Here is a 13,188-nt window from a genome sequence, read left to right as displayed (position 1 = left end):
CAACATGGAGTCCAATATAGCTCTTCCCTGTTACTGGTAGGGGTGCAGGTGTGGGTAATGAGAAAAGCCTTATAGGAAAGGAGGTCAGCTTGCACAAAGGCCATGAGTTTGGGGCTAGAAACTGGAGCAGGACTTGGGAGTGATGGAAAATGACACTGGAAAGGCAGGCAGGGACTTGAAAACAGAGGGCCAGGTTAGTGAGAGCAGACTTTATTCCAAGGGCACAGGTAACAGTTTTAAGAAGAGGAGCAGATTTTTAGTATATAAGATCACCCTGACAGCGAGGTGGAGAATGGATTAGATGTAGGTAATGTTACCCAAAAAACTGGGTTCACCTCTTGGTGGGTGTCCAGCCAAAAGACACAACCAAGCCAAAGACTGGGAGAAGGAAGGATTTATTACTTGCCGCAAGTAAGGAAAACACCGGGGATCTTTCCCAGAGCAGTGTCTCCCCAAACAGCAAAATTGGGGAAGTTTTAACAACAAGCATATTCATGACGGGGCTTGGTTGAGTCCAAGCTTTAGTTGATTGAAGTCAGGAGGGTCAGAAAAAGTCAACATCATCGTCCCTTAGGTTCCAGTTGATCTGGTGGTTGAGCACTTCAGGCTAATCTTTACCATTGAAGCAAAACTGGGAGTTTTTACAGCTGATATATTATGTTTGCTATTGTTACTTCTCTTGCCTGATAACAGGCAATGTTTCTGCATTCTTTTGTTCCCTTAAGATTATTGAGAACTGTTCAAGGCCAGGCTTAGATCATAAAATGGCTTAGGGCAAAAATGACTTCTCTTAAGTCAAGAAAGCCATGCCTGGTTCTCTTTCTCCTGGAACCCCCTGCCCCTAACTGCTTACAGTAACACCTGAGGTAAACAAGCAACTACAGAGTCTAATGAAATGTGAAATGAGAGGTGGTGGAGACTCGGAATCAAAACTGTGAGGAATATGAATGTTTACAAGTGTCTGAAATCAAAGAAGTTCAGCTCTACGCAAAAGCCAGCGTGTCCTGTGTACACACACACATCCTGCTCTAACTGCCTGTGCTTCTTCATCCTCCCGTGGTTTGTCTGTGGAAGGAGCTCGGTGAATGCTAATTGAGCTGACTTCCTGAACTAACAGCCTCAGTGGTTTTTTGCCTAAAGTGTGTTTTTTCCTATAGAGGCTTCTCCATTTTTGTGTGTTCCACTTCCCCACATACTTTCTTTTTCCACAGGATTCAATTCTTGAAATGGTAGGAGTGAACAGCATTCTGTTGAAACTTGTAATCGTTTAGGGTTGTATTTGCTTTTAACATAGCATCTACAGAGTTTTCCCCAGCAGAGGAAGGCTTGAGCATTTTCTCATGCTAGAGCATGTTGCCCTTAGTTTGGAATCTGCTAAAACAATTCATTTTACAGTGGAAATGTGCAACACCCTTAAATTTTGTTTCAATTCTTTCAGTGTTTCTTCAAGTAGCAATTCCATTTTTACAGGAAGTCTTTTAGTATAGAATGATCTTGGGTTGGAATGTGCGAAGAATGTCATCTGAGAGCTATATCTCTCCTTTAGATTCTGTCCATCTCTGTAATGACAGATACCTAATTGAAAACTGAGAAATACAGGAATTTATCTCATTTTTTTTCAAATAGCTCCATATTTGCTTTGTTTAGATAAATATCACATATCCTCCAGTTTAGCTGAGTGTTTTGATTTTCACCCAGATAACTAGTTTCATGTAAAAATGTTTTGGAATTTTAAGATTTTTTTCCCTTCCTTGTTTTCTTTTGCAAAGGTTTTAAGCTAGATGTCTCATATATACCAGTTTTACCATCATGTGCATAAATGCACAAAAATTATAAAGAGTTTCTGATCCCTTGTCTCCACTGGGTAGAATTAGCCGCTTCGTCCTCTACTCCTCACTACAGACAGTACAGTCACAATTTGTCTTAAAATCAGATTTTTCTATGAGTCTGTAAGCTTTTGGGCAGAAACCTTGCCTCTTTTAATCCCCAGGATCTTGCACTGTACCTGGCACATAGTATGCCCTCAGTTTGTTGGATAATTGGTAATTAGTCCAAATTTTCTACAGTATCTCAAAATATACAGCTTTATTGTGGTTTATCATCTCTATATACAGAATTATAGTGCATTTCCGATGTAGTTTAAGGTAGGTGATGTAATAAAATCTATATGTAACAATTGCATTTGGAAAATTTTCAAATGAGTTAGTCATTTCTCTTACTATTTAATATAGGCAGCATATGTATCATTTGAAGTTTCTTTGTTTGGTTGTTTTAATATATTATGCCTAAAAATCAAGGCAATTATAAGAAAATATTCACTTTTCTTTGGCCACGCCCCGTGGCTTGTGGGACCTTAGTTCCCCAACCGGGATCAAACCTGTGCCCCCTGCAGTGGAAGCATGGAGTCCTAACCCTCGGACTGGTGGGGAATTCCCCTGAAAATATTCACTTTAGAGGGCAAAATTTATGAACCCATGTAATACAGACCAAAATGTTGCATATAAATATATAGGCTTTCCTTACTTATTACTTTCTCTTATTCTTTTTTTTTAAATTTATTTATTTATTTATTTATTTATTTATTTTTGGCTGTGTTGGGTCTTAATTGCTGTGCGTGGGCTTTCTCTAGTTGCGGCAAGTGGAGGCTACTCTTCGTTGCGGTGCACGGGCTTCTCATTGTGGTGGCTTCTCTTGTTAAGGACCACAGACTCTAGGCGCGCAGGCTTCAGTAGCTGTGGCTCGTGGGCTCTAGAGCACAGGCTCAGTAGTTGTGGCGCACGGGCTGTAGGCGTGCAGGCTTCAGTAGTTGTGGCGCACGGGTTTAGTTGTTCCGCGGCATGTGGGATCTTCCCAGACCAGGGCTCGAACCCGTGTCCCCTGCATTGGCAGGCGGATTCTTAACCAGTGCGCCACCAGGGAAGCCCTCTTATTCCTTTTTAAGCATATATGATTATATATGCATATAAAAAGGAATAAGAGAAAGTAATAAGTATACTTATATTTTTTAAGTATATTTTTCGATAGATAATGATTGTTCAAAATTCAAAAGGTACAAAAGGGTATACAAATAAAAAGTAGTTCTCTCTGCCACAACTGTGCCCAGCCAAGCTTGGGTATCCTTTCAGAAACACTCTGTACATATACAAGCAAATATATATAAACATATGCATATATAGTCACATATATGTATTTATATATGTATTAACAGTAACACTGGCACAGCCACAAACATCATTATGCATGCTATTTTTTTGTCACTTAATATATCTTGGCTTTTTTTTCCTTTTTATATTAATATTCATCTTTTTGTTTATTTTTAACTAAACGTTTGGAGAAGAAGATATACTTGAACCCTTTAAGAAAGCTTGAAATGTCTTTATGTGCAGAATTGACATATATCTTGTCAAACAATAAAATGACAGCTACAAGAATGTTTCACCATCTAGACCAGAGCTATTCAATAGAAAGATGATATGAGCCACTTATGTAATTTTAAATAATCTAGTAGCCATATGAGAAAAAGTAAAAAGAAACAGATAAACTTAATTTTAATAATACATTTTATTTAACACAATATGTCCATAATATTATGATTGCAACATGCAATTAGTAGAAGCAATTATTAATGAGATTTTGCATCTGTTCTTCTTAGTCTTTGAAATTCAGTGTGTATTTTGCACTGACAGCACATCTCAATCTGAACTAGCCATATTGCAAGTGCCCAATAGCCAGATTTGGCTGGTAGCTACTGTATTGGACAGTGCAGTTCTAGACCTTCTCACTTACCAATGGTTTTAACTGGATATAATTTCTGCACAGAAATCTAATCATTAACATCTAATTTTAAAATAAGATTTAAGGTGACACATGTTTAGGTTTTCTTTTAAAATGAAACATTGGACCAAATGTTTGCTATTACAAATTGATTCTGCTTTGTCTGTCTCTGGTAGCAATATTCTTTTAAATATTATAGATACATATTAAATGTTTGTATACCTTTCTCTATACATCTCCTTTATTTGTTTACTAGGTCTCCTTGCCAGTATAAGAATTTAATTCCTATTGTTTAGATATCCTAGGAAACCATATTTCTTAAATATTCTTAAAATAATAAAACAACTTAATGTTTTTTTTTAATTGGTGTAATCAAGCTTGTAAAAAGTCTATGTTATTTATTCAAAGCAGGGAGCGCCTGGAAAATGTTTACAATTCATCCTGCCAATTTTAAATGGCAGAGTTTAATGACACCATATATAGACTGAAAACACATCAGACTCTTCCAAGGTGGGTTCTGTGTGTTTTCCCATTTCCAGGATAAAAGAAAAGATAAAGACAATACTAAGTAAACCATTCCACGGTACAGATTGGAGCCACTCAATAAATAATGCAATGATTAATGGAACATTTAATGACCACGGTTCTATCAGCATCTTTATTTTGTTTTATCTTTGGGTTTGTCTTCTACTCCCTCCTCTGTCAGGTATACTATCCAGAACTTGCATTTTCTTAAAAGATTTTATATTCAAAACCTGAGCATTGTAAGCACAATAAACTATGATAAAATGATGGAATTATTTAATTACTGAGGGATCAACATGAAAACCAACACTGCAGCAGTAATGTGCTTATTAAATTAGATTATATTTTCAATCCATGTTGACTCTTTTAATATAACTATGTCATATAACTCTTTTAGTGTAACTATGCTTTAAAGTCTTTTAAGTTTTATTAAAATTTTAATAAACCCATGGAAATTAAAATTTGTAAATTAAAATCCTCAAGGAAAAAAAACTACAATCTTTCTCTAATATATCCATTAAGTGAAAGAAAATATACTTATTTGATGTTCCTAATTGTTACATATTTAGGGCAAAAGTGATCACATCATGCTTGTGTCCACCAGAGTCCACCCATGTGGTGAAGAGAGAGGCCTCCAGAAGGGGATTGAGTCTGGAGGGATGATGGGGAGGCACAGGTGGCCTGAGACACACAGAAGACGCAGGACGTTGCAGGCAATAACTACCTTCCTCCCTTGACCCTGCCCAAATGATACTTCTGGCTCACTAAAAAGTATCGAAAGGCAGGTAGAAAACTCGAAAGAGTCAGGCACCTAGATCATAGCTTCTGATTCACACTCGCTGAAGTGACCAACCTCTGCCACCAAAACACAAACTAGTCCGAACACTGAATTTTAAAATTGCACGTTATCTCACCACCTTCTACCTGTTCATGCTCCCCACCCTCAAGTCAGGGAACAGCCTTTATTCCACCAAACTGCAGTCAATTACTTACCTACAGCACTTAACCCTTAGTTTCTTTGGTATCCTTTGTGCCAGGGAGTAAGGTGCTACAACCGTCTGCCGTTGGCATGGCCCTGCCTTCAGATCCCAAAGCCTCCCCATTGCAAAGAAGAGGTTTAGTACTCTGTTGTGATGGGCAGCTGGGGGCTCTCCCTCATTGTATTCCAGGGGAAATGGCCATCAGCTATGCTATGCTCCTCACACTATTTAATCCAACTTGCTGGCACTAGTCTATTGAATTCTACTGTCTGTCCTCACTGTAACTACATAACGACCTCTATTATAAAAATGCTCTGATTATAAGCATTTCCTGGGATGTTATATTCAAACTGCAGCTTTCAAAGGGACGTCTTTTATCTACAAGGAATACTAAGAAAAACATAATTTAAAAAGCCACAGTAGATACCTGGGGAAGCCAATCTTTAGGTTAACAACTGTAGGCTCTCCTCTGCATTTATAAGGACATGTGGACAGCTATAGTGAAGGAATACTGAAGGAGCTCTCTCAACTCTGAGTCTCTCTGATTCAAAGAATACAAATTATTCTCTCCATGACTGGGACTGGAGTTCATTGTGTACAATCCATGTTTCTAAATACACTTGTAAGTAAATATATTAAAATATCTCAGCACCGTATAATATAGTTCCCATCAAGAAAAAGTAAAATTCCCATTATCTAATAAACAGAGCAAACTTTTTTTTGGACAATTTAAAGTGTCTATGTGTTATAAACTGACTATACAAGTCAGGAAAGAGCAGAGTCCCAGAATTCACGCTGAATTCTTGCAGTGTGCTAATACTTTGCTTTCCTTCCCCAAACCGATGAGGTTCAATTTCTAAAAGTATACCTATATCATTACACTGGATATGGGGGCCACTGATTTAATTGAAAATGCTGCTCTGGTACCCATCAACATAGCAGCCAACCAGACTCTTCTGAGGCATATTAACAGTTTGGGGGTGGCCTTTGTACATGCTAAACCTGGCTTCAGTGGCTCTCCTGAGCTGTTAGCGAGTTGGGCAGGGTCTGAAGGAGCAGCCAAGTTCTGGCTGAGAGCATGGTGCCAATGATGAGTAATTCTGATGCTCACAGAAAGCCTATGCTTGCTACTTCCTATTCCTTTGTTTTAAATTATGTAGTGAAAATGTAGTTCCTTGCACTTATACCTAGACTACTTAAAGTGACCTAGGCGTTCAACCTATACAGCTAATCAACCAGAAAGATTCACAGTACACTGTACTCATTACACAGCAATGAAGCATCCTGCCACCCTCTTGTTTTCTTCTTGCACAGCTGTGTGTCCCTTCTTCCACACATCCTTCTCTTTAGTCATCTGTTGATGCTTGTTTGATTTTCTTGGCTGTTTCCCAGTGTATTATGCCTGAAAGGTATGAGAGGAAAAAAAAAAGCAAGACTCAAAATGGTTGACTTTATTGCTTTCTATTGTTTACTAAAAAAGTAAAGTCATAAAGATGTCATATAACCATTAATTTCATTGTCACCTCTCAGCCAAAAAAAAAGTCATTGATATACTCTCCATATCACAAATTTAAACTTTTTGTGAACTGTATATGTAAAAGCCAAGTTTGTTTTGGCTATGCTCATTACTGGACTCTGGAGATTTTCTCCCTCCCTCCCTCCCTTCCTTCCTTCCTTCCTTCTTTTATGTTTTTTTTTTTTTTTTGGTGTATACATTATTTTTATGTCAGTTTAGTGTGTCCAGTTCACAAATCAAGTCTCCTTTTTGGGGACTGCTTCTTGAGCTGGGCCTCTCAATGTGACCGCAGTTGTCAGTGAATATTCTCGAGAGTTGGACTAGATTAGATTGTTACTCTTAAAATAATTATTTAAAAGAAACTAATATAACTTCAAATATTTGCATTTATATGATTTAAAATTTTATATGAAAATATATACATTTACTTTGCAAGATAATGATTTAGAGCAGGACAGTCATTTTAATTAAACCTGCTTTTGGTGGATATAAAATTCGTACTTTTTTTAGTTGAAGAAGATATACTTTCCTCATGTTAAGGATTTTTTTGCTGCTCTGATGCTGTTCATCAACTACATTTTTGCTCTAAACTGAGCCTTACCTCCCAATTCTTCATTGCACTTAAGATTTTGTCTTATTAGCAATGGAAAATCAGTCTATGATCAGTTTGGGTCATAAGAACTGAAATTAGAAATTTAGAGTAGGAAGAGGTACCCTGTATGGATGCTGCTTAGTTCATGTTAAATACCTATTTCTGGCTTTCCAGGCAGTCCCAGCTCCACCTCTATTCATAGGATCCTGTAAAAACAAAAAACAAACAAACAAAGAACAACAAAAAAAGTATACTAGAGTCATTTACTCTGAATAGGTATTTATGGAATAAGCCATTATGACAGTAGAATCAGTTAAACATAAATTTTTTTCTCTTTTTATGCACTACTTGACATCAAAAGCAAAAAGAGGTAAGTTGGCTATAAACCTGAGTGAACCTTATTTTCTTTAATAGATTTATTTCTGAAGAGCTTTGCTTCAATTAAATTTCTACAAATCAAATACTTTTACATTAGGAAGCTTGTTATTGTAAATCTTTATTCTTTTCTTTGAGAACTGAATAAGCACCTTCTGTAAACTTGTATTTTAAAAATATTTAACATTTAAATATATTGCTTTCCCTTTAACCAAGTTATACGTATGGTCTAATTTTCTTGTGAGGAATTTTGGTTTAGTTTTGGGGTTTCTGAGTTGTCCCCCCTCCCCAAAATATGGATTACATGTTATAAGTATTTCTTCTTTTCTTAAAAAAAAAAAAAGCCAAGAAACAACTGACATTGGTGATAGTCTATAATTTTCAGATCCATCGCTTTACAGAAGAGGATACCCTGAACCTCTCAGAATATTTTCTACTTTTGATTTTTTTTGAAATGACTATATATATATATTAAATAAGCAAATCAAACACATTTCACTGAGTGGTGTCTCAAATATTTTTCTTGTTTGGGATGTATTTTCACTTGATCTTTTTAGCAGGTTCTTGTTTGTAGTTTAACTTATTTCTCTTTCGTTTCTTTTTGATGATGAATTAATTCTGACATTCAAAGGTATAGTTGGTCTTCATCTAATACATGCTATTATTGACATTGTTTAATGAGAACAGACCATCATACCATCCTGAGTTAACTTTGTGCCAGCTGACATTGTTCTTGGGAAGGTCATTTCAGAACAAAACGTTATTTTCTAAAAAGTACTTAATTGGTGTAAGAATCTGGCAACAAAATGTACTTTTACCTCTTGGTGCCACTGTATTTAATTACCCTCTTCCCCTGTATCTTCCATGTCTTCCTACATAAGCTGTTAATTACACACATGCTCATGGTTTAATTGTAAGTTGTCCAGAAGCAGAAAGTTGATGATACTGCAGGGTATTTTTATATTTCTCTTTTACAAGGTTTGAAATAAATATAGATTTTTTAATATTGTTTTGTTTTATTAGCTAGTCATATGATATTCCTCAGGACAGCAAATGGAAAGCTGGGTGAAAGTTTTTGTCCAATCTATAATCACTGAAAAGTCTAAAAATGCTCCCGCTCCTTAGCAAGACATGCTCTGATTCTACATTGTTGAAGACAGTTTTAATGCTTGTCCCCAAAGTATGATAAACTATGCACAGTTGTCATTTATATGAAGGCAGAGCCAGATGTTTTTAAAGATTTGTCACCAAGTCATATTTTTGCATTGTCTATACTGAAATTTTTTTATGTGTTTCAACAATTCTGTCTGCATCGTTCCCTGGAAATTTTTAATGAATAATGATTGTCTCTGACTATAAAGGGTATAAATGAATAATGGGATTTGCTGTGTTAAACACTGATGTAAAGTTAAGTCTGAAGTGTCTGGTGACATAAATTAGCAGATTACACCCCGAGTAGCTGGAAATTGTTACTGTCTTATCTGTGGATACTTTCAGAGAAACTCATGTGATATGTTTGTCAAAAAGGGATGAGATAGCCAACTCTATGTGTTTGATTATAAAATGCTAAAAGTTTTTCACAGCTATCCATTTTTACTAGTGCCAATGTACCATTAAATTCATCATTACGTTTTTGAAAATATTTCAGCTTTTCCTAACTACTGTTTATATTCATGGAAATGTTTCTATCTCATTATTTTTCAGTATATAATGTTCCTATCTTAAAATTTTTCTTATTTTTTTCTTAAATTCTCTACTGTATATGTCTGTTTTTTCAGTTTATGTGTATAGGCATCCATAGGACTACTTAAGTGTTCAAGTTATTACTGCGAGGAGAATGTATTTTGATGCTTCTTTCCATTAACTTTTCTGTTAATTCACTAACACACTATTAGTCATTTTGTAGATTTAGTGAGGAATAATTTAGTATTGATGTTATTTGGCATATTTTAAATAATGGCAATTATAATTATTTTCAAGATTTATACATCAAAGTCTTAAAATTATTGAAGAATTATCAATCACCTGATATCACTAAATTAGCTTTAAAATCTTTATCAGAGAGTATTTTCTCTTTCTTATTCCTTTTGTTAGGAAGATATTGTTATGATGACAGGAATGTCTAAATTGTACTCTTTCTTCCTCAAGTGGATCCATCACACAATGACATTAATAATGTAACTAATAAACAAGTCTAATGATCCTTTAGGGAAGGCAAAGTCAGTATATTAGCAGGTTTTTTTGTATCACATGCAAATTTCCGAAGGAAGCTACTGTGGGGAAACAAAGAATTATAAGGCAGTGTCCTCTCTGCTGTCAACTGCATAGCATGACTGAGGAATTTAGATACACTGCAAGGGATGCAGTGGTCAAAAGCTGTGTACAAGAAATGCTGAAGGAGATGAGATAAGTGCTAACCGAGTTTAGGGGAAGCAGACACTTCCTTCTTGGGTGGTCAGGAGTAAAGACTGAAACTTGTTAGTTCTGAATACTCCAAGAGAAGAGAAGAGCATTTTAGATGAACGTAATAATAAGAGCAAAGACTTGTTGAAATGATCTTATTATATGGTCTATTTGGTCTTTTTAATTTCATTGTTGCTAATGGCAAGGACTTTGTTTCTTGAAGCTGAAAATCTCAAGGTCATCTTGACTCCTCCCTTTAGCACTCATGTCTTATTGATGACCAGTTCCTGTTCATGGATGCGAAAGAGGATGCTTTCACAAGCATCCTCTCACCTGATCTGCAAGATTTATATTTAATGTCCTCACTTAACAGAAAAGCTGAGACTCAGAATGGTGAAGTCACTTCTTCAATGTCACTCAGCTACTGGTTGGTGGAGCAGGGATCTAAACATTAAGATCTCTCTGATGGACATAAATCTTATGCTGACATGGAGGAAAGTTGAAGAGCACAGAAGAGAGAGAATAGAGAATAATGAGGAAGGCAAAGAGACCATAAAAAAATTGCTGCAGAAGCATCGTTGGCAAGTGGAAGGAAATTGTGATGTACCCATTATCCAGTCCCGTGAATTATTGTGTAAAACCCTCACTTAAGACCTGAGTGTGTGCATAAGTATGTCAGTAATTAATTGTGGAGAGCACCTTTGTGCTATTATCCACAAATATTCAGAATTCCTGAGTTGGGAAACAAAAAAATGTTATGCAATTTTTCTGTCTCCACCTCAGTGCATAGTACATAAAAATGTATATTTTCTACTAACATAATTACTCAAATTTCACATTCTATTGTCAATTTGGTTTTTTCCAAGACTGATTTGACTACTTTAACTTCACTCTAAAATGATTTTTGCCAAAAAGAAAATCTGCTGAAATTCGAGTACAGATTTTCAGTTAGAATTCGTGCTTCTGTATTCCATTTCCAGTGGGTTTCCTTACATTAAAACATATTTATTTATTTCAACCCTTGGCCTGCTTAGAGTTGAGAAGAATCAAGGTCATGATTATCACATTTTCTGACTTGAGAGAGAAAATAAAAGGAAGAGGAAGTTAATATGGTAGATGACAGAATAGAATCTAAAAGATGCATCAGGTAGGAAGAGGTGAAACATATTAGAGATTAACATAACGTTAAAAGTATATAAAATATTGCATTGAAATTCCAGACACCGTAAGTATAGGATGGAGGAAACATGACTTGACAGCACCGTCTTTAAACAAAGTAAGCCCATGTGAGATAGCAGTGTGATGTGGCTGCCCAAAAATGCCACGCAGGCTTCTGCTCTTTTAATAGAATCAGGATGTCTCAGATGAGCAGGACTCTGCCACCCCTGTCCAGCTGTCACATTTTATCACTCATGGTTTCCTCTCTGAGCACCTCATTTTTAGAAGGTTGTACACAAATTGGAGCATGGTCAGAGAGCAAAGATGAGGGTGTACGAGGTTGAAATCGTGTCCTGTGAGGAAGAACTTGGATTATTTGGCCTGAGGAAAACACGGGGGGACAGAAATCGTTTTCATGGGGAAGTGTGAAGCACTTGATGGAGTTTATGGTCATGAAGGAAGGAGATGTGGTATGGAAAATAAGACATCACGAAATGGTTAGGACGCATGAGTTCTCAAGTCAGGAAAACCAGGGGCTGGGGCACAGGCCATTCTGTAGAAGACTGTTGGCCACAAAGAGCTGCTGCTCTGCCCCCCTCGGAACATCTGGGCACCAAGGAAGCCACCCCTGCAGCAGCACACTGTCCTCATCAACTCCCTCCACTGCCATCTGAGCCATGTGTGGAGCCAAAAACATAGATGTGTTCCCGGCTTCCCCCTCATGAGGCTCTCCCTCCCATCCCAATCAGTCATCAGGGGGCCCATGGAGTCACTAAGGCACTGACTTTTAGAAAACGGGTTAGTTTTCTAAATTGCATCGAAAAGTTTAAAAATAGTAGACGCCTGAGGGAAAACCATATGACAAGACTTTCTCTTCCTGCCAATGAAATTCATTAATTTCATCCACCTCTTTATAGAAACTGGATATTATCCCCATGCCTGCACCTTTTATCTTGCTTTGTGTTTTTGAGGTGACTAGTTGCCTTCAAATTACGGTCAACTGTCTGATGAAGTTCTTATGTTTCTTTGACAATATGTGTCTGATATTTTCTAGAGGTAGCTGGCGTCAATTCGAGAGACAAACAGAGTAGTGAGTAGAAAATAGGCCTTAGCATCGGAAAAGTTTAACTTTAAATCTTTGCTCTGCCACTTCTTAGCTGGTGATCATGTATTAACTTAATCAATGAATGTTTGCGGAGACCGTACTGTGATGCCAAGTTCTGTATTTGTTTTTGGTGGGAGAGATCATGAAAAATGTCAAAGAAAAAAATAGTCTCAGAATACATGAGATTTTAATATAGTCCCATAGATCAAAAATACTTATTTTCCTCATGATAGGAATAGTGCAAATAACAACTCCAGAGTGTTGCTGAGACTTAAAACTAATATAAAGTTCCTAGGAGAAATTACATCATGTTGATTCACCAAATAATTTCCTTCCTTCTTTCTCACCAAATAATTTCCTTCCTTCTTTCTCCCCTTTTCTACCTTCCTTTCTACTGGAGGCCTTTGTTTAGGGAGGAATGTCAAATAAGTTCCTGTGTATACCAGGACATATAGATGTGTTAAACAATAATATCCCTTATTCACCTCTGCCCTTGAGGCACTAACAATCTCTGAGTTCTGTGACATTTCTCAGGCCTATGACCTTATAATATAAATGTACAGTGTTATCTAATTCAGCTCTGAGCATTTCAAGTAAACACTTTAATTTTATAAAATATTTTATTATTAGTAGTAGAGACCATAAAGAGTTTATAGTTGCTAAGAAGTTCTTTTGCTATTTGCTCATTTGTTTTCTAGGTGTACAACCTAGATGTCACAACCTCCAGGAAGCATTTCCTGACTACTTAGATTAGTGAATT

The 13,188-nt window shown here is 36.5% G+C and overlaps 1 protein-coding gene across 5 annotated transcripts in view; it reads left to right on the top strand.

Moving 5' to 3' along the window:
* Positions 1-13,188, top strand: part of BICD1 (BICD cargo adaptor 1) — a 187,659-nt gene that overhangs the window by 167,002 nt on the left and 7,469 nt on the right. Inside the window, exon 9 of one of the 5 annotated variants that reach the window (XM_061206428.1) lies at positions 7,749-7,757. The exons of the other annotated variants lie outside the window; for them this stretch is intronic. Within the exon in view, the coding sequence (XP_061062411.1) occupies positions 7,749-7,757 (9 nt within the window). The remainder of the gene's footprint in view (positions 1-7,748; positions 7,758-13,188) is intronic. 5 annotated transcript variants of the gene reach the window in all.

The sequence above is a fragment of the Eubalaena glacialis genome, chromosome 11 (genome assembly GCF_028564815.1).
Source record: "Eubalaena glacialis isolate mEubGla1 chromosome 11, mEubGla1.1.hap2.+ XY, whole genome shotgun sequence".
NCBI lineage: Eukaryota > Metazoa > Chordata > Mammalia > Artiodactyla > Balaenidae > Eubalaena > Eubalaena glacialis.
Note: the sequence above shows the minus strand (reverse complement) of the source record. Positions and strands in the feature narration are given on the sequence as shown.